Raw genomic sequence first — 27,847 nt, forward strand, 5'->3', positions numbered from 1 at the left:
TTTCAATAATTTTCTGCTAAATAAAGGCTTACTGATTTTCTGTCTACCTTTCAAACTATAGAGGATAAAAAGAGGCTGGGTGACTGAGCTGTTTTGAACTTTGCATGTCCCAGGATCCTTTAACTCTAACAAAGGGCGGTTCCGCCCACAAACACTAATCAATCAGGATGGGCTATTATCGTGGAAAGCAGCTATCTGGCATCACAGGCTGCTGCTGCTGCTGCTCTCTGCCGGGAAGTGAGTCACTGCTGGCGCAAACAAAGCGCACTCAAACTTTCGGGGTTTGGAGCAAAAATCTAGTATTTATTTTCTTCTTCAAACGTTTTCCCACCATCTGTCTTGTGTTCATATTTGTTTGAGTTTGAGAATAAATTTTTAACTGGACCTCTACTGTGTCGTTTATTTTAATAAAGAATCATGGTGAATCACTGAATCGGCGGCATAATAACAGTAAACCTTCGCTCTGAGTGGAGGATGAGTGCGTCGGGCACGCACACGATTGCATGCGTATGGAGAGCCATGCGCGCTCCCGCCCTTTGCTGAGCACAGACAGACGGTGCGAAGCAGAGAGAGAGAGAGAGAGATAAAGAGAGAGAGAGCTGCTATTACTAGTGACAGAAAACGGCACCGAGCTCATACGGTCTGGGTAGCCGCTGCTGTGACAAGGTGGGTTAAAAAAAAGATAGAGTTTTTTTTAATGTAAGCTGAGATTCAGTGGGCCTTTTTCGCAAATCTGTAGCGCTTGTGTTGCCATGTCCTCCAGCCTGATCCAGCGTCCTCCTCTGCGTGCTTGTTGTTGTGCCCACAGATGCTGAGCGTCGCCGTGCTCTGTGTGTGCGCCGTCGCCTTTGGACGCGTCTCCGCTCGCTCGGACAGCGGCAATTTTCTGGACGATAAGTGGGTGACCGGCAGATGGGATAAATTCAGAGATGTGAGTAACATTTTAGGACCACTGTAGCTGATAATCCCCCCCCACACACACACACACACCAAAACACCCTCCAGCTTCCTTTCACGTTATCTCATTTTCACGCCCCCACCCCCCTTCCATCCTCCTCCCAAGCCTCCCCTCCTCACAGCCTCACTCATTGGTTTGAGATCATGCGCTCCTCGTTTTCCTCTCGTTCCTCAGCGACGCTGCATGGGTTCCTCTAGTTTATTTGTCACAGGTTTATCAGCTTCTCCTCTCTCCAATCACTCAGAGGTTCCTCGCTTAGATATGTTATTGTGGTGTTTATGTGTGCATAGAGAGCCAAGGCCTCAGTGCCATGGAGCTGTGCCTGAAGTGTCCTAATTAAGGACAGGTACATCCAGGGCCGGACCGTGGTTAAATGGGACCCTGAGCAGAATTTCATCTAGGGGGCAATTTTTATTTTTTTATGTGTTTAAGTGTTATGTTTGCTATGAGGCTTAATTGAAGGTTGTAAGTTCTTGCTTAGGGCTGCTCAGTGACTCAGTGGGTAGCACTGCTGCCTTCTGCATGGAGTTTGCATGTTCTCCCTGAGCATGTGTGGGTTCTCTCTGGGTACTCTGGCTTCCTCCCACAGTCCAAAAACATGACTGTTAGGTTAATTGGCTTCTCTAAATTCTCCTTAGGTGTGATGTGCGTGAATGGTTGTTGGCCCTGCGATGGACTGGCAACCTGTCCAGGGTGTACCCCCCCCTCTCGCACGTAGACAGCTGGAGATAGGCACCAGCATCCCTCGTGACCCCGCTTAACTTATTATTAGGTTATGAATTTAAAACTGTTAAACTCAATAGTTGTAGCATTCCTATGCTTAAAAGTATACTCAAGGAATTACCAAAGAAACCTTTGGGGTCTCTAGTTTTTCTGCTGTTGGAGCATAGAGTAACCAACTGCTGCTTGCAGCAGGCTCACTGATGAAACTATGACTCTTGTACTCCTACTTGGCTTACAAGAAAAATAAAAAATTGCCATTTCAAAATTATAATAAAACAGAATTGAAAAATACTGAAACTAATGGTGCCCATGTGAATTAAGATGACCCTGTTTAGGATTTTATGTTTAGTTTCCAGACAATTGTTTTGGAAACAGACTATAAATTTGCACCTTAGAGGTTTAATTTTTATTTTTATTTTAAAGAAGTCACAGTTTGTAAGAATCAGTTGGCTTAAATATGGCTTAGAGTCAAAAATACTTAGAAAAATGTATAATTTAAGTTTGTATTTAGGTTTCTGGAACTAATATACAATTAGTTGATCATGCATGTTGACTGAAGATTTTCACTATTTACCAGAAATTTCTGCAAACAAACTACAGGCTTTCTACTTTGGTTTGAATGTTCTCCCCGTTCAGATTGGTACCCAGGTTTCCACTCATCAATTAGAAACATCCCTGTTATTCAAATTTGGCTCTCTATGTTGCTGTCTGCATTAAGTGTGTGCATGTGCCACTCTCTGTCCTGAACAAGTTCACTATGTAATCAATCAAAAATTCTTGATTATCCAAATAAATACACTATTACACAATAGTTGAGGCAGATTGGTGAAAGAAAATGTGTAGAACTGCAAGAAAAAAAGGGAAAATTGGGGGTGGGATTTTGTAATTGGCAAAGATGAACCAAAGCTGCCTGGTAAGTGGCAAGTAGCTCAGTTTGGGCAGGTTATTCTGGGCTTTTCCAAATATTAGCTTGTTATACTTGCAGAAAGGGGTAAGATTTTTTCCTAATAACCTCTTGTAGAACAAGGGTTTTTATAAATATTTCAGATATTTCAGATTAAAGTAACAAGATTTAGTTTTGAATGTGTTTGAAACCCTGAAACTGCGACATACTCTAACAATGCTTATGGTTTGTACTCTTCTCAAATGTTTTCAATTTTACCGTAACTTCATATTATGCCAACTAAAAGGAAGTTTTATTGTTTGAAATCTATTTCTTGACTGAGATAATTTTGAAGTTGGCTTATAAAAACTAGCAACATTAACATCCACAAGCCAAGTTGTGTAATATCTTCCATGTGAGAATTTACTAGCTCTTTTGGAACTCGAGCTGCCCATGTGACACTAATCAGGTTATTATAATGTGTTTTGTTTGTGCTCGTAAGATTTTCTTAGCCTCGTGAGACCATCATGATCTCGCAAGCTTTCAAGATTTCACTCGCTAATCAGTCTGGAGACTCTCCGTTGGAGCCGTTCACCAAACGAACGTCCAATCAGCGTTGGCTTTGAGGCGGGTTGAGGTGTGACGCAACGAGAAGAGCGACAGTTCAGTCTAAAGAACATGGCGGCTTCAGCCGATGAAACTAGCGTTAGCGTGGCTATCGAGCAAGTTTTATCGGAATTACAGAGTATTTCTTCACTGAAAGAAGAGCAAAACACTGCTCTGGAGGCTTTTCTCAGAGGAAAATATGTTTTTGCTCTTCTCCCGACTGATTTCGGCAAGAGTAGCCTGGCTGTTAGTACGTCATATGCTTCGTTGATCTGATTGGTTTATTTGGCCCGTCTATCACCAACATAGGCCAATCAGCTAACCAGTATTTTCGCCCCTTCCCAAAATTACTTCAACCGAAGGTTTCCAGATGAATATGCGAAGCAAATCCATCTGGCAGAGTCAGGTTAAGATTTTGTGGGTTCTGGATTGAAATACATCAATAACATCCCAATTTATACTTGTAGAATATAAGGTTATCTAACAGCCTCAAGATACGGCTACTTTGCTAATCGATATTGCTTAATATTGAAGGCATATGTTTTTTTTTTTTTTTTATTCCATTTTAGAAAACACCTCTTTCATGACAATCTCAGCCAAAATGTAACGTCTAACAATAAAGCATTTTGAGAGGCCAGTTAACTGAAAAGTTAGAATGCCCAAAAAACCCACCCAAAGCAAGGACCTTCTTGGGTTGGTCTTTGCCATTGTGTTACCTGAACAAAAATATTGGTAAATATACATTTACAGGCCATGTTTCTTGACTACTAGATAATAAGTTTTACAGTCCAATTTTTGTTTCTCACTACTATAGATACAAGAATGGCTCTTAGAACTTAATGTCCTGATCATCAGCCAGAGATAGAATATAGGCTAACACCATGATACTGTTAGTCTACAGCACTCTCCAATAGTGACTACATTCGTCCCTTTTCTTACATTGTTTTTGGTATATTTTCATGAGACAAAACAAACTTCTACGTTTTACAGTGTATTTTACTCAATATACAGCTTGTACCACAGTGTTAATTTACTGTTCCACCCCAAATAACTCAAAACACTCATATAAGTATAAAAACCAGTACAAAGGTGTGCCAGGCCACAAAGGGAAACATATCAGTGTGCCTCACCGGCCATGTTCCATCCCTGGTGTCATGTAGATTGTTAGAGGGAAGCAAGTGAAGAACTCTCTGAGGATCTGAAAAAAGGAACAGTTGCCTGACGTAAAGATGGCTGAGGCTATGAGATCATTGCATGAAAGACAGCATGAAACTGAGGTGCTGCTAAGTTGCAAAGACCATGTAGCAGTTCAATGACACAGGTTGAACTCAAAAAGGCCTACCATGATTTGACCAGCATTACTATATAGGTTAAAGGGGATAAGGAGTTAGCATGTCAGTTCTAAGAACACATGCTGTACACTGTGTCAAATTGGTCCATATGACTGTCATCGTAGAGGAAGTCACTTCTAAAGATGATGTTCAGGAAAGCATGCAAATAGCTTAAGGAAGATCAGTAGCATCAGTAGTTTGATTACTATAACCATGTCCTATTTCTAATGAGACCACAAATTTCTTTGCCATAGCCAAGCATGATGGTAGGAGTGTGATGGTTTGGGGCTACATAAGTGCTGCTGGCTGTGGAGATTTACAATTCAAGATTGATGGAACGCTGGATGCCAACATGCACTCCATCTAATGAAAATTGGAAGCAATCTAACATGATAATTATCCCCAAATCACCTTCGAGTTTACCACTTCCACGGTAAGGAAACTGAGGGTAAAGGTGTAGTAGGACTGTCCAGGTAAGCCTCCAGACCTAAAAAAGCAGAAGGTATTTATTAGGTGTGCACTGATTCGCAAAAAATAATAATTAGATCAATCTAATGGCAAAATAATCATTAGTTGCAGCCCTATCTCAAATATAATTTAAAGTTTAAGGCTTTGACAGTGGATGGTTTTCAGACCTTTAGAGAGGTAGATCAGACTGGTGGGAAAGATCGGTTCACATCTAAGTATTGGCAGATCTCCCAAAATTAAGAAACTCCAGGCCAATTTTTCGGCTGTTGAAACCCTATATTTAACATCTAGCAATGTACAATAATCTCATGGATGAGTGGAGGAGGATTACAGTGGTAGAGTGTGAAGGTCTAGGGAATTTTATTCCAAAAAGGGTTAAATAAGTACTTACAAACAACATTGACCTCACAAAATATTCACACTTTGGTTAAAATTTGGACATTTTAACTTTGGGGTGTAATTCCTTTTTTACATTGGTTTTCACACTCACTTTTTTGGTACATTATTTAATTTTAATATTTCCTATATATATTTAAGTTTGTTTGAAATGTATAACAATATATTAAGAATGTATACCACAAAATACAGAAAAGTAGAACATGTCCTTTTGGAGATGGCATCCTTATGGGATTATTAAAGCAATATTACACGCTGTCTCTGATTAGGCCTACCTGTAGCCTACATATATATTTCCCCAGTGATTTGCTCCTCCTCTCAGCCTTACAGTGATTTAGAGTGAAGTCATTTGGCTGATTATGCTGCTGCTGAAAGCCCTCAGCAGCAGACTATATGTCAGCCTCCATTAACCTGGTATGTTAAGGCCAGCTAAAGCTGCGATGCTACCACAGACTGGTAGGTAACACCTTATGTGGTCCAGTTGCCCAGTGTTCTGTGTTAAATGACAGAACCCAGCTTTTCATTGGCGTTGCTGTTAACCTTGTACTGGGGTTGGGGATACTGCCTTATAGATATTTTTAGCAAGTAACTGCTGCTGTAAAAAAAAAAAAATTATAATTGTTTCATGCTTTGCATAGTTTGTCTTCTGCTTAAAGATATGCCTCTAGCCACATGCTTGAACTTATACATGCAATCTAAAAAATAAGCTTTGTGTCAAGCTAAATTTGCTATGATCATCAAGCGTAGAAATCCTTTATTTGACAGAGATTTGAAATCTATTGATTTAGACAAAAAATGGATAAAGTAATACAGTGAAAATAAATATTGCACCCAAACTTCAACAGGGGGAGAAAGAACAGAAGGTTCTTGTGTTTTTCTAATTGTGTATTTGTTCGTTTTTTCTCTTTTTTAGTGTAAAAACAGGCATTTTCTCTGCTAGTCATGCCGAAGCTCTCAGTACAGGTGAACCCATGTGCTGTGCCTCAGGTCCTGAACTGGATTATGCAAATACGCATTCACCAACAAAAGCTTGGGGAGTAAATTTGACTGGCCATGTGTCAGTTCTATTTAGCTTTACGTTTTTACATAAAATAGGGAGACAGAGACCAACAGAAAAAGAGATCTAGTCCCTTGCAAAAGTATTCATGCCTTTTGAGGATAACCTCATTTTGCCATCTTTCAACTGAAAATGTCCTGGAATTTTACTCTCATTTTACAGATTTTCAATTAAGAGTAATTTTGATTTGAAATGTGCTTTACTGAGACATCCATGTTTGCCAAAGAATACTACTGCCACATACCGGTTTGTGACGTGTGCAGTAGGGCTGCAACTAACGATTATTTTAAAAATCGATGAATCGGCCGATTATTTTTTCGATTAATCGATGAATCGGACAAAAAAATTTTTTTATATTAACCTCTTTATTCCAAAATAAAAATTTTAGACAGAACAAACAAGCACACAAGTACAGGTTGCTCATTAACTGTACTGGTGCAATATGAAAAATAAATGTTTGTGTAAAAACTACGCAAACTTACATGAGAAATGTAGCTGTACATCCACAAAATATAGGCTACTTTGTTTCATAAAGCGCAAAAAGAGACAGGCATTTTTGTTTTTTAAAGCCCCTAAGGGGTTCAAACAATAGGTCCCCCCATTTCAACAAATGAGTTTTTTTTAGACTAGAAGAGTTCTGCCTTTTAAGACAGGAAAGTATAGCAGTTAAAGTTGCTGCTTGAGAAAATACTGAACCATAGAGATAAAAATAGCCCTGTGATTCAAATTATAAATTGTATTTGGAATAAAAATGAGAGAACTAGGGGTGTTAAAGAACACATCCTCCAAAGACAGGTATTTACATGGGAATGTGGCAGATAATTAATTGACATATTACTGATCTTGCTGGATTTTGTTCTGCTTTACTTCCATAAATTGCAGGATCTTCTTTTCTTTATCTTTGCCAGAAGATTTAAACTTTAAAAGCCTTGCCCTCATAATTTGCAAGTTAATTTATTTATAAAGAAAATATAAACGCTGCTTAAACAAATTTAAATGAAATTAAAAGTAAAATAAGTAGCCAACCTTATCACTGTCTGTAACCTACTAACAAGGTAAGGAAAGCATCAGATGAGCTACCTGAGAAACTAACGTTACGTTTCCCCTCTTTAAAATGAAACAAACATGGTCGCTCACCCTGCTGATCAGCTCTCTTCACTGCCATTGAAGGCTCCAACGTGTTTTCTTTTCAGGTGCTGCATCATGACAGTGGTGCTTCCGCGCCATGTTCATTTGTTTTTACAAAAGTTGCATGTTACGACTTTTTTCACTTTACAAAGCGCAGGCTATTTTAATTATTGTGATCAATTTGCGCCGTCAATCCCGGCGCATGCGCGCTTCATTTGCAGTCTGGACGCTGAGGGTAAACTCCTCACTAAAATCCTGCGGCTCTGACTGCCGTGCTGAGAGGGATTCCTGTGGGAGAGGGAGAAAGGCGTTGGGATGGGGGAGGCGCCCCACGGCAGGCAAAAGCCGCCAGTGACACCGTAAAAAGTCGCCAGATTTGTCGCTAGTCGCTTTTTTGAAAAATAGTCGCTGGAGGGGTCTGAAAAGTCGCTGAGTTGGCAACACTGCAACTGCGGCGCTGACTCGCTCCGCCATATTTTTTTTTCTTCCCCCGGATGACGGCGGCGGCGGATGACGCATTAATCGCGCGACACAACTAATCGATGATTAAATTCGTTGCCAACGCTTTTAAAAGTCGATTTTTATCGATTTTATCGATTCGTTGTTGCAGCCCTAGTGTGCAGTATCGGCTGTTGATCAAGTCCCAGTGTTCTATCTGGTGTTTGTCACAACGCACTATTATCCAAGTCTTGAAACATTCTTCTTCGAAATGTCGGCTACATATTACGTTTTTTCTCTAGCCAGAAGTTCGATGGCAGATCCTTCCTCCTAAAGTTGGCAATCCAATGACGAACACATCTGGAATTTTTTTCTTCACTTTTACACAATGTATTGCAACATCCAACTGCCATGGATGTTGGCATTGTCAGTTTAACTATAGCTCTTGCGAATTCCAGTGGTGAAATCCTCTCGAAATCTTGAATAATTGTTGTTGATTGCAGATGTGTCTAGTAGTTCCCACTGATTTTGCTTGTAAAGGTGGTAGAATGGGGCTAGGCTTACCACACTGTGACGTCACTGCTAGAAAATGTCAGGAGTGAGGTGTTACTATATTTGGGCAAAAATGGCCTGTCCTAGACTTAGTTTTTTTTTTTTACTGATAAACACTAAATTCATTAAATCACTGCAAATTCGTTTTACGCATAGATAATAATCCATTGGTTAATCCTTGCTGACCTGACTTCTCCTTTAAACATGTATCTGCTCCTTCATTTAAAGGTTGTATTATCTCTAATAAGAGAAATCACACATAACCCATGTGATCAGTTTCCATTCTAGGAGACAAAGCAGATGTCCTGCTTAAAATAACTTCACATTTCAGTTTTATCGCACAGTGAGATCAGCTTTTATGCAGAAAGACAGGTGTCATTGCTTTGGTTGAAACTACCTTCCAGAGTCAGTGTACTAAGGTTTATCCTATTATCAATACCCACAGCCCTCAAATTTAGAAATCATATCAAACCTTGGCCAAAACTATAACAGTCATTCTCTGCAGAAAATCCCTCTGGTGTAATTTCCATTTCATTCACTAGGCATGTAATGCAATGTTGCTTTCAAGTTGCACTAAAAACCATAATTGAATCCCACGCTAAGTGCACAGGATAAAGGCCTGACTGTTGACTTAGTATAGGTCCAGATAGGATGGCTACGGCGGCCTGGGGCTGTCCGTGGTGGGCTGGTGCCATCTCAAACATTATTTTACCCTTCCGGGATCGTGGCTACTTTGAAGAGGAAAATAAATGGCGAGGAATTATTTGTTATGACAAAACACTTGATTTCATGGTTTTCCAGGAGTACAAAATAATGCGCTACTGTTTTGATAAGACATTGTAACACCGCATTTACCCCCCCACTCTTTATGTATTTTTAACATATGCATGTCTCCTGTGTTGTTTGTGTTGTGGAGTGTGAATGATGTTGGGAAGGTAGAGAGCTTTGGGCCTTTTCCACTTCACAGCACCTAGGCCTAGGGTGTATTTGTACAGCATGCACACCACAAGTTTTAACAAGAAAACAGAGCTAGTGGAATTTAGCATTCAGGTGTCCTGTTGGAGACAGCAGGTTGACAAACTAAAAGCAATTAGGGCACATTCAGGGGAGCTATAATCGGACCAGTGAAGATGGGAAACACCTGGATTGCTGTTGTGGTAACATAGCCACGGTTACCACTGGCATGCTTCATTTCATTTTCCACAGGCAATATTTTGCATTCGCATTCATATCCATTGATACTTTTCAATTTTGGTAATGTTAAAACCACAATAGTCAACTTGTGGATTTATATGTGTCACCAGCTGACTTTGTGTCTGTTTTTCAGTTCAATGTTCAATGTTTCTGTTCCTGATTTTCATTCCAATAATCAGGATTTTTTTTGTCTGATTGTTTGTGCTTTAAGTGGTTTAGGTAGTAAACCAGCATCCAACATTTAACAGCATTTTGTTAAATCCATCATCTGAAAACAAAACTGCAAACTTACCAAAACAAGTATGTTTATTGATCAGAGAATCAGTCAAGATAAACATGGTAATTCTGGAGGAAGTTCACTGTTTAGCTAAATGGATCTACCAAACAACTTAAACAAATCGCTTTTTTGTCAAGGCTCAGAACAGGGAACCCAGTATTCAAGTCACAAAGAAAGTACAGTTACTGGGTCCCCTGTTCTGAGCCGTGACAGAATAATATGGCCTGATGACTGGAAGCAGGGAGGTATAAACAGTTCAAACACTCTTACCACTGGCTTGAGAATAATCTGGCGCTCATGGCTGGTTAGACAGCTGGTTAAATAGAGACAGGAGCAGGTGGATCAGATGAACGGTAGAGAGAAACTGGGCGGAATTAGACAGGTGAATGACATAAGTAATTAAACCAGTCATCCACAACAACATCATGACAGTTTTCTCTTAATTCAAGGCAAAAACAGAAGCTACAACCTATTTTAGATATATTTTGCTCTGTGATCTACCAATGATTATAAAGCCTCACAAATGGAAAGGTTTGGATAAAGACTGTTGGGAACTAAGGTTAATCCCCCAACATTATACCACTACTCCACCACGGAATATAGAAATAACCCATCACCACAATGACCTGTGTGAGTGAGATGTACTAAAAAGCAGACAGTTTGGGATCTGATCATAGGGGGGAATCCTATTACCCTTTAGTCTATTTCTGATTTTAAAATAGTGATTGGCAGAATCTCATGAAAGTACCGAAACATGTTTAAGTTAGTACTTTACAACTTTGTATTTATAGCACTAAATAAGCTCTGGGGAAATCCCAGAGGGGAAATTCTCTACAGGATAAGGAGAGTTGTAAGACACGCCTCTTTTGTAATCCTGGCTTAATGATCCTAATGCTCACATGGCCTGCGATTGGCTGATTGCCTTGTATGTGAAAGCATAAAGTGAAACGTAATGGTCTGTCTCATAGTTTTAGAATTATTGTGGATATATGATGTTAAACATAGATTCTCATAGATGCTCCCAATTCAACCAGTTTAACAAAGAACATTAGGTTAAAATTGAATTGTCTGGATGCATAAAGCTAATTGAAGACTTTCATCAATAATTACAGTTGGATGCTGACTTACCCGATTGTTTCCTGGTAGTTGAATTTAGATCCAAATTACACTTTTCAGATGTCTATGTGTAAAATATCTCGTCTGCTGATCTGTAAGATTATGTTTTATGAGTCTTTCACAACAGATCTCAGTATAAGAAACTCCAAGAGCAAGATCATTATTGAATTTGCTTTCTCTTGTATTTAATGTTCTACTAATTCTGTCAGATTCCTGCACTTTGATTGGTTGCTGTGGTTTGTTTATGGAACCATATATAAGTGTCTTTGTGCAGATTTGTTTGTTCTGTTATGCCCTTGTGTTTGCGCTGTTCTGTTGCGATGTGTCCACTAATACCATTAGGGAATCAGACCGCAAGCACTTCCCTTGTCTTTTTGATGCATTCACAGCTGAGGAGGGTCTGGCCTCTGTAATGCAATATTCTAATTATTCTGTCTCACTGTGCACAACTACGATAGAACCAACATTTTCTTTGTGTTTTTATTACATAGGTGGACAGCAAGCAGGGGAAATAATGTGATGGATGGAGGGTTCGATAGATCAACCATGTGGGAATGAAAGAAGAAATACAGTTTTTCACTGCTAAGCTCCTGCTCATTAGGGAGACACTGATAAAATAATGGTCTAAAACAGTGTCTCCCAACCTGTTTTGAGTTGAGTAAACCTTTGGAATTTTGTCTTACCATGGGTTCCCCTCTCAGTCAAAAGTATTGATGATTTTCCAAAAGTTGAACGTACCATAACTGAAATAAAGACTGTTTTACCTAATCTTTTAATTTGATTAAATTTTCCATGTCAAATAAACTTAAATATTTTGCCTTGAAGTTAGTAGCTTACGTTTTGGTTGATGAAAGCTTGTTTAATTTTTAAATTGGGTCCTCAAAAAACAATAGCCTCATTTTATTTTACTATCTAAGAAATAAAATATTTTCATGTACCCCCTGCAGTGCACTCACAGACCACTAGGGGTACATGCACCCTGGTTGGGAATCACTTGTCTAAGTAAGTAGTCAAAAATTACAAAGCGAGCTCATTACATGCTGTAACTTAGATTATATAGATAACTTTAGCCAATCTACTAGGCAGTTTTTGGAGTCAAGTTTTTCAAATTTCAGTCTACCAATATTAATCTTAGCTGAGTGAGATTTCCATCACAAACAACATTTAAGATACATTTCTAGCCCCCTGATGCGAGTGGCTGTCACTTATTTATATAAGTAGTAGGACTTGGCAATTAATTGCATTTGTAATATAATCACAATATGAAAAATTACAATTTTTTTTTAAATGTCAGAGTCACTCAATTTTCACATTACATTTTACAACTCACTCCAGCCCAACAAAATTAAGTAATATGCTTAAAGTTGGTTTGCAAAATGCATACGGGAAGAGAGAGTTCCAACTAGCATGCAGATTTGTCAATGCAAGGAGAATTTAGCACTTTTTTACAAAAGGTAACAGTAAGAAAGACTTTTAAAACCCTGTTTGTAAAAAGGAGCCCTACCGCAGGTCATCCATCCCTGCTGCCACAAGATTATACAATGTGACACTACAATGGCAATAACGTGCAAATTATAATGTGCAATTACTATTTAAGACCTTCGCAATAATCTGTTTCTTTACATTTGACACTCAGTGCAATAACTGTATATAAATATCCATCTATATAAATACCCATGTAAACACCCTGTGCAATAACCCTGTGTAATAATCCTGCTATAAAAAAAAGGTGTCATATGTGGACGCACTGTATATACTTTTTATATGTCATTCATATTTTTCTTCTTTTGGCACCTTCTTCTTCTTTTTTTGACCATTTGAGCTTATGCAACAAGTACATTTCTCTACTGTGAGATCAATAAAGTCCATAAATTTATCAATAACTTCATGCAACAATAGACTATGAACAATTAAGATTTCATAAAAAGACTGAAACCTTGGAGTGAAACATTTACATGCTTGTAGCTAGTGCCAAGAAAAAAATCGAAATTGCAATATTCATTTAAAATATCCCAATTTTTATTTTTGGCAAAATCATTCAGCCCTAATAAGTAGCAAAGACAGCATCCAATGTGAGAAAAGAATTGCTGTGTTTGGAATTGAAACGTTATGCTTTCTTTAATCACTTATTTCTACAAAATAAAGCTGAGAGCTACAATGAACGCTAGGTGCACAGATCTTCCTAAAGAAAACTGGGTAAGCAACTATGAATGTAACTGATTTTGAATGATGAACACAGAAAAAAGCTGAGCGGTGAGGAGAACAAGAAAAGCGTAGCCATGTGGCAGAGGACACACAACGCAGGCAGCTAAAGAGAGAGAGGATGTCCTGATAGTGAGTCATCTGAACTCACTGGGCTAAACAACTCAAAGCTCACTCTTTGGTAATCTCCTTTTACATTTGAATCATAAGCCTGCACCTGCTGGGCTTCTCTTTGGTTCATCCCTTTATTTAAAAGCCAGCAAACCTTCACGTTCCACATTTAGACTTTGAGGTTAAATTCACAGTTTACTAAACGGTGTCACCACCTCAGGGCAAATTTCTGGGAAGTATCTAGTTATACATATGTTTCACCTAATAAAAAATCCTAAAGCAGTGCAGATTCTCAAAGAAAACATTTGACTAGAGGACTCTTCTTATTTTTTTTTTTTTTTTTTCATGTGAGATGAGGAGTTTTACTTTGACCTTGCAGGGCCCATTTTATACATACACATGCAATGGAATGTATCTTTATACAGTGACAGTTCTTATCCTTTGCAGCCTTTCTGACATCTCTGGCTTAAGCTGAGAGATGTAAATGAACATATGCCCTGGGAATATGACTAAAATGGCTAATTGTATTTCAGGTTTATCCAATTCCCTTTAATTGATGTGTAGTATCAAGTCAAGAAGGCTTAATTGAATGTTATCTATTTTTTTAGTTCACAAAAGTCTAGCAATTTGAAATCATTGTTTTCACTTTAGAAATCTACTGGGGTTTTTTTTTTAAAGAACAATGCTAATAACCTCTGAATTTGACCATATATCAGTGGGATCTTAGGTCTCTATCTTGTGAAAGTCAAAGCTGTGCTGGCTCTGTTCTTATCCCTCTCTTTGTTTAAGGCTTTTAACCACAGAGTGCTGTTTCTAAAGGACCCAAAAAGTTGCCTCCAGCCAATCACTCCAGATTTCAATCTGCTTTCCAGCTTTTTATGTTTGCAGTGTGCAAGGTCAGCCTTTTGGACTGGACACTAAACAAACCTATAACCTAACATAATGTATGGCTGTACCGGGTAAGGGTACAAACAACATCTAGTGAAACACCGGATGACTCCTGAGACATCCCCCGGTTTATATCTGCTCTATCGCAGACTGCTGCTGGGAGAGGATGAAGTGTTCAGAAAGAAGCCTAACAACAAGTTTATCAGCGGAAGTATCTGACACAGAAACTCTGAAACCCACAGGAGCACCAAGCTACAAATAAAACAAGGCAAAATAAATCCAGTGCACCTGCCAGCAGGGCAGCTCGCACCATACTTTCACTTCTCCTACTTGTGAGCCCCAGTTTAGCTTTCTGTTAGAAAAATATCTACACCTTCCCCTCAGAGAGTAATGAGAATCTGTTGTCAGTTGCAGCCTGTAAGATGTTGTTGTTCCATCTGTTTGTATTTAGCTGTGTATTGATTTCGATGTAAGCAGCAGTGCAGTGATGGCTGCGGTGTATTATTTATTGTACTGCATGTCCTAATTTTAATATCAAAGAGAAAATAAGGCAATCAATGTTTGAGAGTTAATGCTAGAATATAGCGAGGTTTGTTTCAGGGGCAGAAAGGACTAAAGGAAATGTTCTACTCAACCCATCTCTGCTCAGGGTCCCTGATCAAAACCTTTTCTTAGTACAGCTTTCGTCTTTGTGTATAGAACCACGTTTTCTATGATGAGACACATTTTCATACATCCCCAAAGCCTGGGTATGTCACAGAGCTCACTACTTACATTAATAACTTGAATTAGTTTTCCCCAGTTGATTAATGATATAACAGATGAGGTCATTATCTCCCCCAAAGGTCATTGGCAGTAATATCCAATGACATTGTCTCATCCTTTATAATCTTAGATGTTAATATAAAACAGCCAAAGACTGAAGACTTGAATGTTGGAAACTAGCTCTTTTTGTCAGTAAAATTATTACACAAGCATTTTGATTCCTACATAGTCAGATAGAACATTTGTGTTTTAAAATTAATTCCTGCTTCTCTGTCTTTGTAATGCTTTCTATCAAAGGAAGTTGAGGTTTGTATTATTATTATTATTCTTATTCTTCTTCTTCTTCTTATTATTATTATTATTATTATTTATGGTATTGAAATATATTTTTGTGTTTGTAGTGTACAGTAATACTTTCTTGGAATACATTTCAAACTTCTTTTTGCTGAATATGTTTATTGATTAACTGTGTTTTAGGAGCCTGGAACATGGACTCCATCCAAGCCCTTCGATCAAGGTGGGTGGAAACGAGATAGAGCAGAGCCTGGAGGGTTTTAGCTGAGTTAAAAAAAAAAAAAAAATGAAATAAAGAATATGCTTTCAGATAAGCTCACCTACTTCTATCCATTCTTAGTTTTTACTAAAATGATTCGGATCATAGGTGTTGTTTAATTTGCAGGATTTTAAAGAAATGTCATCTTTGTTAAACAAAGATTATACAGTAAAGGATAGAGACACGTCATAAAAAGAGTTAGTCAAAGTTTGTTGTACTCTTAAATCCCATCCCCATTTTTACAAGCATATTACGAAGGAAGCAGCAGCTAAAACAGTCTCATTTTTACTGTGAATGTCATTATTATGGGTTAAAAACATCAGGTTTTTAGGTAAAACTCATATTTGCTGATTTAATAGCAAATATTAATATATATATATATACCGGTAAAAAGTTTTTTTTTTTTTTTTCATTTATCTGTGGATTTAGCTGCCTAAAGTTTTGGAGGCAGAACAAAACGAAACAACATAAAGTGACAGAGCGTTTACAGATATTGGAGGTTACACTGAAAAAAACGGGTTGGAAATAAGTAAAAAATGTCTTACCCTTAATTTGAGTCTGTAAATAAGATGTTTGGCCAATGGAATTAGTATTTTTACTCTTAAAATAAGATAAATAAATAACATGCACTTGAAGTGAGACAATGCAATAGTTTTTTTCTAATTTTAAACGTAAAATGTCTTGTTCCATTGGCAAAGTGTCTCACTTACCTTACCAATTCAAGACAAAATTCACCCATTTTAAGAAAAAAATAATTTAGATATGCATTTTTTGTAGTGTACATTCATCCTGAGCTGATAGCTGGGATCGAATCAGAACGTCCCTTCCTCTATAAACTTTTCTCTTTTCGTTTAATGACACCAAGCAGCTAAAACCAGGAGGATTTTCTATTCTTTGATCATCTCATTTCTATTTGTATTACAGACAGTAGTAATCTCCTGCGCTCATCTAGGCACACCAGGACATCAACATATCCTCTCACTTATCAGTGTATCCTCAAGCACACAGATACACACACACCCACACACACAGTTAGGGAAACAATAGCATTAGATAGTGCATTGGAGGATGGAGGCAGGATAATCTGCCAAAGCTGCTCAGAGATTACAGTATGGTTCTTTCTAGTAGAGGTCATTCGCAAACTGTTCGGACAACAGCCAGTGGCTTGGGATCTTAGTTGTGTTGCTTAAAGATGACATGGGATCAGAAACTATCTCCTGACATTAACCCCACCCCCACCCCCCAGTAAATAAGATGTAAATATATATCTATACCTAACTAATGCAGTCACCTGTTCAAAGGGCACCGGATCAGACTCTCCTGTGTGATGTCAGATCAGAAGTAGACTCTAAAACTAGTTCCATCTGTTTTTAGCCTTAAGTATACTTAACAGTATTACTGTATTTAGTTGAGTGAAGCAGATACAGCTAGTAACAACAGCAGAAAATAAACACAAACAGATCCCTTACATCATTTAGAAATGAAAGAAAGCACATATTTTAATCAAGAGGCCTTTATGCAAATTTGAATTAACTAAAGGGAGTGTATCCATGGAGGATTTTCTTTCTTTTCTTCACTGTTTACCCTTGCAGGCTTTTGTTAGCTGCTGTCTAGGAAACTCTAAGGTGCCACTTTGTTGTAGCGTGCACGCATAATTGTGCCGTTCAGTGTTGTGGTAATATATGTCTTTGTTCTGTGTTTGTAGCCCTCGATCCAGCCAAAGACCCCTGTCTGAAGATCAAATGCAGTCGCCACAAGGTGTGTGTGGCTGAGGATTACAAGACTGCCTCTTGTGTCAGCCAGAGGAGAGTTAGGTAAGCACAAAGACACAAACGGTGTAGGTTTCTGATGATCTCTTAGTGTTTAATGATTTTCCCTCTTAAATATTTATTCTGTTGTTTTATGTCACATTTGAATGTTACAAATCAGTAAAATAAAAACATACATTTAAATATCAGACTAATATAATTAGATAGCAAAACTGCTTTTTCAAATCATAATTTTATTTAATAAAGTAAAAAAAAAAGCTATCCCAACCAAACAGATTGTAAATGTATTTGTCTTCACTCACTAAGTTAATAAAATTATTTTGCTATTTGTCTGCAAGAACTGTCATCAAGAATTGGTAATTACCAACAATAAATCTTTTTAGCTGCTGAGATGAGTTGTGATCCACTCCAGACTGCTTAATGTTTTCATAATAGTAAGGTTTGCAACCACACCCTATTTAAGGTCATGTGACAGAATCTGATTTGGATATAGGTTCAGTCTTTAGAATGGCCATCTCAGAGCTGTCCACAGGTACACACAAACATTTATCATACACACGTTTCAGTTTTCAAAAAAATATTATTTTATTCATTTCAAGGATGCTTAATATGTAATATTTTCATGTTTTTTGTTTTATGTCCTTGGGAAGTTTATATTCTATACTTTAAAGGTGCCTGGCAGGATTTTTATTTTTTATTTAGTTTGTGTTTTAATTTCTGTCTGTGTTTCCATGTTACACTCTGAGACAGGTGTCCAAACGAATTGTCACGATGGTCTCATAATGACAGTACAGATTCTTGACCTTCTCAGAAGAGGATCTTTGCTCTGTTTTAGCTATTTCTTTCTGCTGCACATGGTTCTTTTGTAGAGAGCAGAAAACATGGACCATTTGAAAGTGATCAGGCCCAGGCTCGTACTGGGAACGATTTTCTACACTGGCCCACACTATACGAATGCGTGTGGAATGGATTAACCAATCTATTTTCAAGCATCAAACGACAACCATCACCAAGCCTTCCATAATGCGGTTTTACTGGCTTTGGTTATTAACACGGACACAACAGTGGCTGTTGCTGCGTAACGTCCACACTTGCACAAAGTCAGCCAGACACCCACTTACACATACTAGGTCTACAACGTAAGTCCGAGTGTTGTAAAAAGACCAACATAAAAACAATACAATATAGAGGCAGACAGGCAGTTCTTCAAGAATGAATACATGAAAGCTCAGCGGTGTGTAAGCATTCACTGCTAGCCTAGGTGGGATGTGGGCAATGAAATGGAATAATGTAAACAGATGCAAAACCACATCATGCACCGCAACATATTTTTGCAAAATATTCAAACATAAATTAACCAAATATAAGAGGAACATTGTTTGTTTATAGAAAGCATTTTAGTTTTATTATAATTTAGTTTGTTGCAAGGATTTTAAAGTTTCAAAAAATTGAAAATGACACCATATGCTAACCGTCACAAGGATATGCATGACCAGCAAGGGCTATATATACTGCATGCATCATCTAAGTAGTTAACATTGTATTACTACTTGAGTTCCTTGAGTTATTTACTGTCTCAGGTAGGTACTTCGGCCAGAGAGTAAGTGATGAAGCTGGTATGATTTACGGAGGGATGGCCCTCGCATGCTGGAATTAGGAGCGGCCCACTGTGCAGATGCCCGTTATCACAGCTTACCAGTCCGAGCCTGGTCAGGCCCATCAGCACCACATAAAACACCACCATAACTCCTGACCACACACGTGACACATGGTACAAATTAAGCCATTTCAGATACTATTGTGTTTTTTTCCTCATAGACTGTGATCCTCGATTGTGATAAATGTGACCGTGGCACTACCGGCCTTACTGGTTCAACAGAGTTTGGCAGAAAATATGATTGAATAAATAACAACACATTTTCAAAATCATTAAACTACCACCACCATGTTTAATAGTAATTACACATTTATTTGTGCAGCTTTTTACAATAAACCTGAGTTAAGCAAAATACTTTACAGTAAATAAAATAAAATAAAATCATAAAAAACACAAGGAATAAAATGGCGACAATATAAAACACATAAAGAACTGAAAAATAGATGTAAAATGTATTAAATGCCATCCTAAATAGATGATGTTTTCAGACTTGATTTGTAGAAAAATACATTTCCCTGATTACTTACATAAAATCAACTACCAATTAAATGCACAAATAGGGCAAAGTTGGATAGGATATTTTTTCCTGAATAAATAAAAAATAAATAAAAAAAGAATAATAATTTTCCCACTAAGGTTTTTTGCTTGGAATGTGTAAACTGTATATTTTTGGATTATTTTAAATATTTCATAATGTAAAAAAAATAAATCTTTAAGGGGGGCAGAGACTTTTTCACAACACTGTTTGTTTTTTATTATTTATATATTATTATATCATGTTTGTTTTATGACCAAGCCAATGTGCATGTTAGTTGAGTTTCTGACCTTTTCTTTTCACCATTTGCTGCAAATCTAAATTTAAACCTATAAGGAACAAACATGTCAGTAAAGCGTTCATCTCTTTCTAGGCTGGGCTGGGGATATCCAGCTGGTTTTCCTTTTGCCAAAGCGCTCTTGTGACTGTTGTGTGACATTACAGCTTGGTCCAGTTACCAAGGCGCTGGAACTAACTTTCAGTGGACATAAAGTGATGCCAAGTGATATGAATGGGCTTTGTTTGTGTTTGAGTCTGTTGCAACTCAGACTGGACAGAGGACAGTAACACCACACTGACCTCATTTCCCATTCTTGTCAGGAAACACAATTTGGAGCAACATTTGGAGAGCAATCCAATCATCATCATAATAATAATAATAAATGGGAATCATACACAGATCTTAATTTTTTTTCTTACCTTTCAATTGTTGCCCAAAGCATCACATTACATTGCAGATCAATGCTGACAGCGTGCAATATGAGATTGTTCAGATGTGTTTTTTTTTGTTTTGTTTTTTTCATCATTATTTTGGATGTCACCTCCAGTTTTGAAGGTGCCAATTTGCACCCAAGTGCCGGGTCGAAGTGCAAGCCGTGTCCTGTGGTTCACCCCTCGCCTGTTTGTGGCAGTGATGGCCACACCTACTCCACTAAGGTACCTTCACGTGTCAACACTCTTTGGGTGTTTTTTTTTTTGTGCATTGCTGCTGTTTAGGTCTCAAAGAAAGCATTTTGTATCTCTTATTTGTTGCAATTGAGCCTCCTTCGAAGCAGTTTAGTGATCCTCATCCCCGCAAATCTGTGCTCTACAATTTATGCACATATAAGTCTATGACATTTAGAAAGGGAGAGCTGAGTTATTTCACTTGTCCTTCTTTGTGAAATTGCTCAAGCTGATTGAATAGTGAGCATCTTTAAATCTTAATTTTGAACACATTCTTAAAAACTAAATAATTGTTTGCTAATAATACATAGTCCAGGAAGCTTTTAATTTTTTTTATTGAAAAAGCTTCCTGGATGGGAAGCAAAACATCTTCAAACTTGGAAACAAAGTCCAGTGGATTGTTTTTAACTTTCTTTTTTTTTGAATGACTATGACCTGGATGACTTCACCAGCATAAATTGCAATAGTTTAACCAATAGTGCCACTAGTGCCAGGTACAAAATTTTGTAGAAATAATTAATAAACTTTCAAATTCAAAATTTAATCAAATTTTTAGAATGAATGGTTGTTTTCTTAAAACATATTAAGATGTTCTGGTCAAGCCATTGACACATCTTGTTAATCTTTCCATAAAAAAGTGCACATTTCTGACTGCTTGGAAAAAAATCTATAATTATCCATTACCACCCAATATCAATCTTACCAGTTTTATCAAAAAATATTAAAAGTTGTTACGGTACAGCGGATTGACCACCTATAAGCTGGAAAGCTTATAAGTGGTCACCCACAGCAGTTTGGGTTTAGACCAGGCTGTTCAACTGAAATAGCAAATTGAAACTATAAAATGAAAGTGGCAGGAGTTGTACTTATTGACCTTAACAAGGCATTCAGTACAGTTAACCATAGTTTGCATTTAACAAAAAGAATACATTTTAAATTTATCATATAAGGGCACAGTCTATCCAGCATAGAGCACAGAGTGTTTAAGTTGATCAAGACATATCTCCACTCTCATTAACATTAACATGGGCATCCCACAAGGCTCTATACTTGGCCCCTTGTCTTTTAGTCCTTTCTTTGTGTCCATTGTCAGCCCTATGTAGATGATGCAGTTATCCATCTACCTGCTAAGTAACCTCAAAAGGCTGCAGCTTTAAGATGGATTTACAAAAATGATGAAATTCTTGCTGGTGAAGATTCTCAGTCATCCAGGTCATAGTAATTCCAAAAAAGGTGAATGTATGTTCTACATTTTGATTTATATATTTTCATTTTTTTCATTTGAAGTGGTGTATGTTAATTCTATTGTACCTAAAAGCCCAAGCAGGGACATTAATGAATTGAATTGAAATTGAAAATGAGCTTTAATTATAAACTTTATTTGCAGGATTTAAGTGACTTGCTTCGTTTTGTAATTCTGTTTTTTTTTTGCATTGTCGCTGTCAAACGTAGATGAAGCCAAGTTAAATGAAACTAACTGTTAGTATTTGTTAACTTCCTTTAACACATTCTGGTGCGCCTCTGTCTCTCTTTCCCCTCCAATCAGTGTAAACTTGACTACCAGGCATGCATCACGGGGAAAAAAATTACCGTCAAGTGTCCTGGCATGTGTCCTTGTCCCTCTCTACCTGAGCAGAGTTCTGCTGAGAAAAAAGGTACAGATGTTTTGTTAAAAGATAAGGTTACATAAAGTGTTTCTAAGATTAATGAATTTATAGGCAGCTGTTCCAGTTCTGACTCACAGAATGAAACTAAAGTTGAAATCAATATCACCTCACAGCCTGCAGTGAATCAGATCTGAAGGAGGTGGTGAGTCGCCTAAGAGACTGGTTCAGAGTGCTGCACGAGAACGGAAACCACAAGAGAGTCAAGATCCAAAAACCGGAGAAGAACAGTGAGTCACGACACATTTAGTCATGACATTCATTATCGTATGAACCTTTTCTAAGCACATCTTTGAACCTCCTGACAGAGTTTGATGTCGGGGCATCACCTATCTGTAAGGACCCTCTGGGGTGGATGTTCTCCAGACTTGACACCAACTTTGACCTCCAGCTTGACCAGTCAGAAATCAAGAGCCTTTATCTGGACAGGAACGAGCCGTGCTCCGACGCTTTCTTCAAGTCATGTGATACGCATCCCGACAAAGTCATAACCAGCTCCGAGTGGTGCACAGGCTTCCAGAGATATACAGGTGGAGAAAAAAAACAACACATGTTCAGAGCTAAAATGTGGTCAGTGTGTTCTCAGTTAAAACACACAAGCACAAACCAACACTCAGAACTTGAACATATATTTCTATATTTTTCCCTTTTTAACTTCTCAAATATAAGAAACCTCATCTAGCAGTTATTTTTTAGACAGTCTATTGGAAAAACAAAATGAAAGAACTAAAAATGGCTGCTCATTGCCACTGCAAGAGCAGAGATAGCGGAACGAGGGAAGTTATTATCAAAACAAAAGGGAGCACTGCAGCTTGTTACCAAAGTCTTTGTCTCTTCCTTTCAGATTCGCCGTGCAAAGCAGAGCTTTCCAGCATCAGCAAAAAGCAAGCTGGGAAGAAGTTACTTGGTATGTTATGCTCAGGTGGACAAATTGACTGAAATCTATTTCTGCTGCTCATTAGGTTTTTCTGTTTGAATCTCTAGGTCAGTATTTACCTTCCTGTGATGAGGAGGGTTACTACAGGCCGCACCAGTGTCACAGCAGCAGTGGTCAGTGCTGGTGTGTGGATCGCTTTGGCAACGAGGCTGCAGGCTCCCGCACCCACGGTCCTGCAGACTGTGGTATGCAAATTACCAGAAAACACAGTATCGGGTTTCTGAGGTTGTGGAAAGACATATAAAACATTGCGCATGATTTGAATTGAGGGAGGAATTGAATGTTTTGATATTTTTTATGTTTTGAAAGGCTAAGCTTAGCCCAAAATCTTTCACCTTCCTGGCAGACATCCATTTAAATGTATTTCTATCACACAAGGAATGTTTTTCTGTTTGGAAAAAAAAGGTAAAAGGAATATTATTTTTGTAATTGTATTTAAAAAACACGTATACCCCTATTTTAGCTTAAATGTATTCAACTTTACATTCTCCAAGATGGACACGAACGGTATTGATTCATACTTTTCTTTACCATGCTGCTTTACAACAATAATCATTTGTGCATTTTTATGTTCATTTATTTCCAAGCACGATAAACATTACTTAAATAATCAATAAGTATATAAACTGCTTAATTTATATAGTTACATGTTCCCGCTTGTCAATCTAAATATTTTAGTATATAAAGAAAATTCTCACCAAGAACTTATATTTCCATTCTACTGACTTTACTGACTCGCAATTTGGGAGGGGTAGATTCACATTATAGGCTTTCCATCAGTAAAGGTTGTGTGGAACTGTTACTATTTTCAGTTTTTTTTATTTTACTTGGATCCAGTTGTACCAAGTATAGTAAAACCAGGAAATCAGAAGACTGTCTGCCCCTCATTCATTAGAGAGGGGAGCCACTATTCAATTCCATCCATCCATTTTCCATTACTCTTATCCCAGGCGGGTTCGCAAGGGGTGCTAGTGCCTTTCTCCAGCTGTCTATAGGAGAGAGGCGGGGTACACCATGGACAGGTTACCAGTCCATCGTAGGGCAACACAGAGATAAACAGGACAAACAACCATTCACACACAAACTGACAACTAAGGAGAATTTAGAGAAGTCAATTAACAAGAAGGATATTCTGGTTCTGAATGGATCCAGAAATGAGGAGATTCTGGTTCTGATTGGACCGAGAAAGGAGGAGGTTCTGGTTCTGAATTGACCCAGAGAGGAGGCAGTGGTTCTGAATCGACCCAGAAAGAAGGAGATTCTGGTTCTAAACAGTCCTGAAGAGGAAAAGGTTCCGTTTCTGAATGGACCCAGAGATGAGGAGGTGGTTCTGAATGGACCAAGAGAGGAAGATGTTCTGGTTCTTAACAGACCCAGAGAGAAGGAGGTTCTGGTTCTGAATGCTCCCTTGAACCCCAGTTGGCCTCGGCAGATGGCCGCTCACACTGAGCTTGTTTCTGCTGGAAGTTTCTTCCTGTTAAAAAGCATTTTTTCCTTTCTACTGTCGCTACAAGCATGCTTAGTGTGAGGGATTGCATTCGAGTCAATGAGTCGATGCAATCGACTGGTTTTCCTTAGATAGAAAACTTTGAATCAGTATGACTGTATGATCTGGTGAACTGTAAAGTGCCTTCAGATGAGATGTGTTGAATTGAATTGAATTGGATATGATATTTGTATCACCACCAGCATCACTTTCTGCTACTATAAATTGCATTTAGATCATTTGTAAAAAATCTTTTAGCCAATTTCCAGCTTCAAGATACAAAAGTAATGAGTCATGAATCCGCCTCATGTTATGTCATTTTAATCTTTTAAGTAAGTCTTTGATTCCTGGTTTTGTTTTAGGAGTAATTCTGGAGTCTTCAGGGGACATCGGCAGCGGTGACTCACTCTTCACCACAGACGACGAAGATTCATTCGTCTTAAATGACCAGGCAGGTATGGACGACGAGGATGATGAAGATGACGACGAAGATGAAAATGATGAATATTTGTCATAAATTTTTGGAAAAACAAAATACCAGAAAAAAAGAACATGAAATAATTGTATGTTTGGTTAAATTGCACGTTTCTCGGTGATCCTCCCCCTGGCAGATAATTCATCATACTAACAACCTACAGATTATTCACTGCGTATTGTTTCTCCATCAGTTTAAGAAGAGAGAAAAAAACTATATTTTAGGAACTGTGTCAGATTTTCCTCCTGTTTAACTAGAAGGTATACTTGTACACTTGTATTTCAACCAAACAGAGAATATAACTGATAAACCTGTCCATTGGTTTGGATTTGGTCATTTGTGCAAAGACCTTTCCTTTCAGAGGACGGTTCGTATGTTTTAGTGTTTCGTGTCTTCCCGAAACACTCCGATGCCTGAGTGTGTTGATGCCTGAAGGCTCAACAATAAAGAGATTTCCCTTTTCCCTCATTCCTCCATCCTCTTCACTTCATCCGTCTGATCTTTTTATTTTTATCGAGTGTTCCCGTGTATAGGTGGGGCGGTGATGATGTAGATAAGAGAATGTTGCACTTATTAAGTTTCTTTTGATCATTTTTTAAACTGTGACTGTAACTTTATAGAAAAAAAAAACAAGATAAGGTTTAGACATGCTTCATCAGACAAATTTAGGCATGAAGAAAATTATGATCATGATAAGAAAAAATAAAAACAATCAGAAATATGAGCTGTTGTCAGATGCAGATCTAGCCAAATCATCACAGGCTTAGAAAGGATAAAAAAATATATTAATGTTTGGCCTAATGGGTTTTTTTGTTGTTATTTTTTTGCTGCAGAGGGGTATTATTGTTATCTATTTTTCTAATCCATTGTAGGATACTGGAGATGAAACAGATTTGTCTCAGCATGTCTAATACTGCGTGATGTTTCCGTCTGTAGAGGCAAAGGCCAAATCTTTGAGGAACTCAAAATGAAAAAGAACAACAAAAATAAAGCTTTGAGTTGTTATAAAAGAAAAAAACTGTTCAAGCTTGTACAGATGAAAGCTCCTCAGAGTTCAGAAAAAATGATGTTGATGTTTTTATATTGCAGATACACGATTTTAGTACAAGGAATAGCAGATTCAATTTCTGAAAGAAAGAAAGAAAGAAAGAAAGAAAGAAAGAAAGAAAGAAAGAAAGAAAGAAAGAAAGAAAGAAAGAAAGAAAGAAAGAAAGAAAGAAAGAAAGAAAGAAAGAAAGAAAGAAAGAAAGAGAAAGATTGTTGGAAAGATATGGGGGAACTAAAAAGTGTACACACCGCTGTTTAAAAGTCAGCTTTTGATATGTAAAAATTAAAATATGATTTTATGTGACAACTATTGTTTGTATACCACCTGATAAAGAACAAAATCTGTTTTGGGATATGATATGGAAGAAAAACTCACTCATATAAATTCAATATATATATATATATAATTGTTGCCCAATTAATCAGTAAAGAAACTTAACAGAAGACTTACAGAAGTTAATTTTGACATGCAGAGGATGACCTGTACTTACAAACAATTCTTACAGCTGTGTCAGCATTGCTGCCAGCTTCTTCTGTGCTTTGCTGACCAGTGTCAGTTTTCAATTATGGAGAGGATCCTAAACTAGATCAGCTAAACTTTGTTCCAGTTAAATCTAAATAATTAAATAGAATCCCATATACAAACTACAGAAGGCTGAAAATCTAAAAGTAGTTGAACATTCTGCACAGCTACTCAACCTGGTTATTTCAGCCTTTTTTTGTTAGACTGCTACACTTTTCCATCTAACAGTTTTTCTTCTTTTTCAGTTGAGCTGCAAAAGATACGTGTCACATTGAGGTAGAGAATCTGTTTAAGGAATTTATCATTCTTTTTTTCAAAGTGTAAAAACCTGGCATTTTAACCAGCGATGTGCTGCCTTTTGAGATCCTCTATATGCTGCAGCCGTTTCATGTTGAGGTGTGCCTTTTTGCTCTTAAAGGCTTCTGATAGGCTGGAAGAACTGACTGCATATGAGTTGCTTTACTCTTATTGTTGCATATTAAAGTTCACTGACTTAGATCTGACATGGTCTCATCTTGGATAGTAACCACAGCTTTCATCTGGCTTTTAATTTGTCACATAGGGTAGCTAGAATATAGAGAGATACTTCGCAGTTAGAGCATATAAACACTGCTGGATATTCAAACTGTTTTATATAGATTATAAACCGGCTACAGGAAGCTTTGGATTTGATAGCTTTATACAAGAAGATATTCAGCATTTGCTTTCACATTGTTTCAGTACCTTTATCTGATCTGCTGTATTAATTTCTAGGGTAAAACTGCCAGAGCAAAATCCACAACAAATATCTCTGATCTCAGATGTCAGTTGGCTCTAAGTCCCAGTAATTTCTCTACCATTTGACTTCATTCTTAGTCTTTTGAAAATCCTAAGACCTGAAAAGTGCCATCTAAGTGTTAGTTTTTCTGTTTTTTTTTTTTGTTTTTTTTTTTTCTTTTCTTTCACTGTTTGAATTGAATTTCAAAACTGGAAAGCATTTCAGTCTGGAAGCGTTTCATGACTGTAATGACATGCAAATGTTTTTAATGACCTTGGACACTGTAGCCACTCTTATCACCAATCCCACACTGTCATCACAGCTCTGATAGCATTAGGTTATGATACATATGCATTTTTTTTACAGTGTATGTATAATTTGCTGAAATAAAAGCTATATTGACCAA

The 27,847-nt window shown here is 37.6% G+C and overlaps 1 protein-coding gene across 2 annotated transcripts; it reads left to right on the plus strand.

Moving 5' to 3' along the window:
* The first annotated feature begins 527 nt into the window (after positions 1-527).
* On the plus strand, positions 528-27,847 carry spock3 (SPARC (osteonectin), cwcv and kazal like domains proteoglycan 3). Of its 2 annotated transcripts, XM_038269048.1 has the most exons (12): positions 528-666; positions 809-931; positions 15,391-15,399; positions 15,571-15,610; positions 17,352-17,460; positions 20,435-20,543; positions 22,099-22,207; positions 22,333-22,446; positions 22,525-22,746; positions 23,061-23,123; positions 23,201-23,338; positions 25,002-27,847. In XM_038269048.1, the coding sequence occupies exons 2-12, from the start codon at positions 809-811 to the stop codon at positions 25,154-25,156; spliced, it is 1,191 nt and encodes a 396-aa protein (XP_038124976.1). In that variant the 5' UTR covers positions 528-666; the 3' UTR covers positions 25,157-27,847. The 2 variants fall into 2 exon arrangements, with proteins under 2 accessions (XP_038124976.1, XP_038124977.1); XM_038269049.1 differs by lacking the exon at positions 15,391-15,399.

Source organism: Cyprinodon tularosa, unplaced genomic scaffold, assembly GCF_016077235.1.
Source record: "Cyprinodon tularosa strain WSP-4 unplaced genomic scaffold, ASM1607723v1 ctg718, whole genome shotgun sequence".
Taxonomy (NCBI): Eukaryota; Metazoa; Chordata; class Actinopteri; order Cyprinodontiformes; family Cyprinodontidae; genus Cyprinodon; species Cyprinodon tularosa.